At 38.3% G+C, this 4,188-nt stretch overlaps 1 protein-coding gene across 1 annotated transcript; it reads right to left on the reverse strand.

Moving 5' to 3' along the window:
• Window positions 1-1,703: 1,703 nt before the first annotated feature.
• On the reverse strand, window positions 1,704-3,887 carry LOC131063082 (cytochrome P450 716B2). The gene is made up of 3 exons (XM_057996856.2): window positions 2,911-3,887; window positions 2,327-2,514; window positions 1,704-2,188 (listed from the first exon to the last, which is right to left on the reverse strand). Exons 1-3 carry the CDS (start codon window positions 3,842-3,844, stop codon window positions 1,877-1,879), a joined length of 1,434 nt encoding a protein of 477 aa, XP_057852839.2. The 5' UTR covers window positions 3,845-3,887; the 3' UTR covers window positions 1,704-1,876.
• Window positions 3,888-4,188: the final 301 nt, after the last annotated feature.

Raw genomic sequence — 4,188 nt, forward strand, 5'->3', positions numbered from 1 at the left:
ATCGGGTTGTTGGTATAGCCTAAAACACCTCCTGTCGATGGCCGATGGTGCGCTCCAAAGCGTATGCTTTCCCATCGAGTTATCGGGTGGCACAAAAACTAGTTACACTGATACCTGATGGGTCGACTTCGTCTCGCTTCGCTCGCTGCCTTCTCGCTAGGCCCCACCATGGTCGGCAAGTCGCGGGAGATAAACCCCGTGCAGCTTCCCATAGCGGTATAGCGACCGACATAGATCAACCCGGGACTCACTCACCTGTTAGTTGCTCCACTCGCTGACTTCTTGCTGGGTCCCACCATGGTCGCCAAGTCGCAGGCGATAAACCTCGTGCAACTTGCCATAGTGGTATAGCAACCGACATAGATCAACCCGAGACTTGCTCACCCATTAGCTGGTGGTTTCATCAGCTATCGAGGTAGCCTCAAAACACTCCCATTGATATCCGATGGTTCGCTTTGACTCGCTCCAACCGCTGGCGACTTCATCAGAGCAAGTTATGCCGAAAACATGAATATTTAAAAATGAAGATAAAAATGTGCTCCAAGCTCCAAACATACAACCTAATGGACTAGAACAAATCCTTATGCCAAAATTGCCAAAATTGCAAAGGGTATTTCCTCACCCTTAGGTGTTCCTGCACCACCTTTCTTGAAAATTTGAATGGTTTGATACTAAATGATCTAACAAACCTTTCCACATTTGGCATATCTCTGTGGAGCTCAAAATAGCTTTTTTTTGTTGGTTGTTATTACTTAAAAAACTTGCTATTGGTCTTGATTTGCATCCATATGGCTTGAATAATAGAATTTGTGATATTTGTGGTGTCCCTAAAACTTTTGAATATCTTTTCTTTTAGTGTAGTTGTATAATTGCAATTTGGTCTCTTTTCTTTGGGCTACTTGTTGACTGGAATGATCCTTGTAGCTTTTCTTGGCATAAAATTCTTGCAGGATATGTTGATGCTTTTAATGTTAAATTGAATAATTTTTGGCTCATTCTTATAAATGTGATTATGTGGTTCATTTGGAAGAAGAGGAATGTAGGGATCTTCCGGCATTAGAAGGTACCTTACTAAGTTCAAGCATGAGCTCCCTTATTTGACTATTATGTTGCAGGTCTCAACTATTCTTAAAATTTCCAAAGACTTGTTTAGGATTTTGCTTAAGGAAGACATTGGTATTGTTTATAGACAAAGATTAAATCATCCCATTTCTTCCCCAACAGAAGGAACAACTTGAATCAACAAGAACTTGAACTACTAAGAAGATTCATGGAGGAGAAAAAGATTCCTAAACCACCAAAGGATGAAGGTACCATCAAGAAGATAAGAATAGAACACTTGGTGGCTATTGAATTTGTTCCTAACCTGACTGTGCCACTCTTGGCACCTAAGGTTTTTATAAAGTTGAATGCAGTAATAGTGCTATAGGAGTCTGGGACTAGCTTCATATAGTCTTTATTTTTTATAATTTCATATACATCTGATGTAGCTACACATGCTTCATCCTATCTTTTTATTCGGTGATACTTGATACTTTTTGGAACTGCTGCTCCTTATAATGTACTTTCTATTCTTATAAAATATCTTTAATAATAATAAATCCTTGAAATATCACTTATAAAATCATTTGAAAATAAATAAACTAACACTATTAATATCTCATAAATATTAAATAGATGCTTTTAAGATATCTGTACCTGTTTAGATTTATTTCAACGTAATGATAAAGCATGTAGCTCAATGCCATTTAGTTACATTTAACACACGTTTTCCAATTCCTAATATTGGAAAAAATCTAACAACAAACCTTAAGCACAAAACAACAGTGGAATGCATACTTAAAACAAATATATAGTGAATTAAGGTGAGAATCGCTTAGACGGCTTTCTGTTGAGAGAGTGGAAGCAGGCGAAGGGGCAGTCCTTGTGCAGGAAGGGGCAGCGGATTACAGAAGATCTTTTCATTTGCGTCCACCAAATCCCATTTGAAACTTTTGACTATGTTATGAAGAAACACCAAAATTATCATCCGTGCATATTCATTCCCCGGACACATTCGACGGCCCCCTCCAAACGGCACAAATGTATACGGCTCTGGCCCCTTCCCTTCGAACCTCCCTGGATCAAATTTCTCCGGCTCAGGGAAATACTCTTCTTTCTTATGCGTAGAATATGTTGCCCAGCATAACTGTACTCAACATAATTAACAATCCAACCAAAAACAAGATACCATTCAACAACTTTTGGTGAATGAATTAATAGAAAAAAATCATAAGGACTTATTTTCTTTTGTGTTTGGTTCAGTTGTTTTGACGGGTTTGCTTACCTTCCATCCTTTGGGAATGACAAACCCATCGTAAGAGATGTCTTCCGAGCACACCCGCAACGAGCCTAGAGATGGAGGTTGTAGTCTCAACGTCTCCTGTGCCGCTCTCCATGAATACTTCATCTTTTGTATGTCATTCCATTCCAAATCTTGCCTCCCTTCCATCTCAGTAATGATCTGTAGATGCTCTGTCGATCTTTTTATATTAATAATTTCATACATTTATCTTTTTTCATACTCTATGATCTATCATGTAGATGCTCTGTCGATCTTTTTATATTAATAATTTCATACATTTATCTTTTTTCATACTCTATGATCTATCATCAAGATGAAAATAAATTATAACAAAAGAAAAAATCTCCTTATAATCCATCATCAAGATAAAAAAAAATTATAACAAATAAAAAAATCTCCTTGTAACTCTTCCTCAACAAAAAGTGATCCGAAATATTATGACAAAGAAAGTAACACAATCAAATTTAAAAACAACAAAGATACCAAATTTGATAGCATTAATTTTGTATATTTGGGAACAATAATGTCATAGAACAATAATGTCATAGAGAATATGTAAATTGTACCTTGAAGTACTTGGGCGTAGCAGTGTGGATGGAGAGCCAGATATCTTAGCAGAAACGTTACGGCGACAAGGGTGGTCTCATGGCCGGCGACAACAAGCATCATGATATTATCTATGATATCTTCGTCACTCATTTTTTGCCCACGGTCATCAACGTTGCAGAGAAGGAAGGACAATAAGTCCTGCTCCGGTGAAGCTGACCCGCTTGACAAATCCTTCCTCCTTCTATCTACGACCTTTTGCATTAATTTGTGGGCTTGCTTTCTAGCGATGAAACCTTTGTGGTACGGTGTTCCAGGGATATCCACAGGGATCTGCACAATTCCCTTTAATATATCGCTGAAAGGACCATGCAGTTCATTTTGTTGGACTTCATCGCCAACGCTCATAAACAGACTGCAAGCCACAGCAAACAAACCGCCTTTAATGAGAGAAAACGCTTTTACTTGCTGCTTTTCAATCCACTTACTATTGATATGATCGTTAACGATAGAATCTGCTCTGCCCACGAATTTCTGCAGAGCTTGTGGCCTTAGAAAGTTCATGAGCATCTTTCTCACTACTCTGGCGTCTTCCCCAACTTTGCTAATTAAGGAATTTCCCAATAAGTTCATAGCCGAAGCAGGAAAATAGCTTTGGACGTCGGCGTTGAAGAGAAATCGATTGCCTTGAGCACTGTAAAACACTGCTACTGGGTAGCCAAACAAAGATGTTTTGAAGATGGTTCCGTATCGCTTATTCCTATTCTCTAGAAAGCTCTGATATCCGTTGGCCCACATGGAGGCTACGAATTCGGGCATTTCTCCTATTACAGGCCACCCAAAACTTCCAGGAGGGAGAGTGGCGGAGGCCTTTGAAAGGGAGCCTGAGGACTTGAGAATATAAAAAAGGAGCACAAAACCTAAAACTGAAGCCGACAGAACAAGGATATCCATGTCCACCCAGAACGATAATATCGATTTCTCTACTCTTTTTAAGGAGAAGTTGTGAGGATGGTCATATTTATCTTCAACGTTATTCAGTTCTTATTATATATTAGTATCTTATTCATACAATACATGTTATACATACATTACATGTTATACATACATATAATTACATGACAACGTCTATCACATTCTATATATACAATACATGTAACATATATATAACTGCATACCTACACATTATAAAGACTGAATAGCCATATTTATCTCTCTATTGACTTTTATAGCTCCGTCTAGAACTCCGATTGCACAACTGACCTGACTAATAAATACGGTCAAATGTGTAGCTTCAA

The sequence above is a fragment of the Cryptomeria japonica genome, chromosome 11 (assembly GCF_030272615.1).
Source record: "Cryptomeria japonica chromosome 11, Sugi_1.0, whole genome shotgun sequence".
Classification (NCBI taxonomy): Eukaryota; Viridiplantae; Streptophyta; class Pinopsida; order Cupressales; family Cupressaceae; genus Cryptomeria; species Cryptomeria japonica.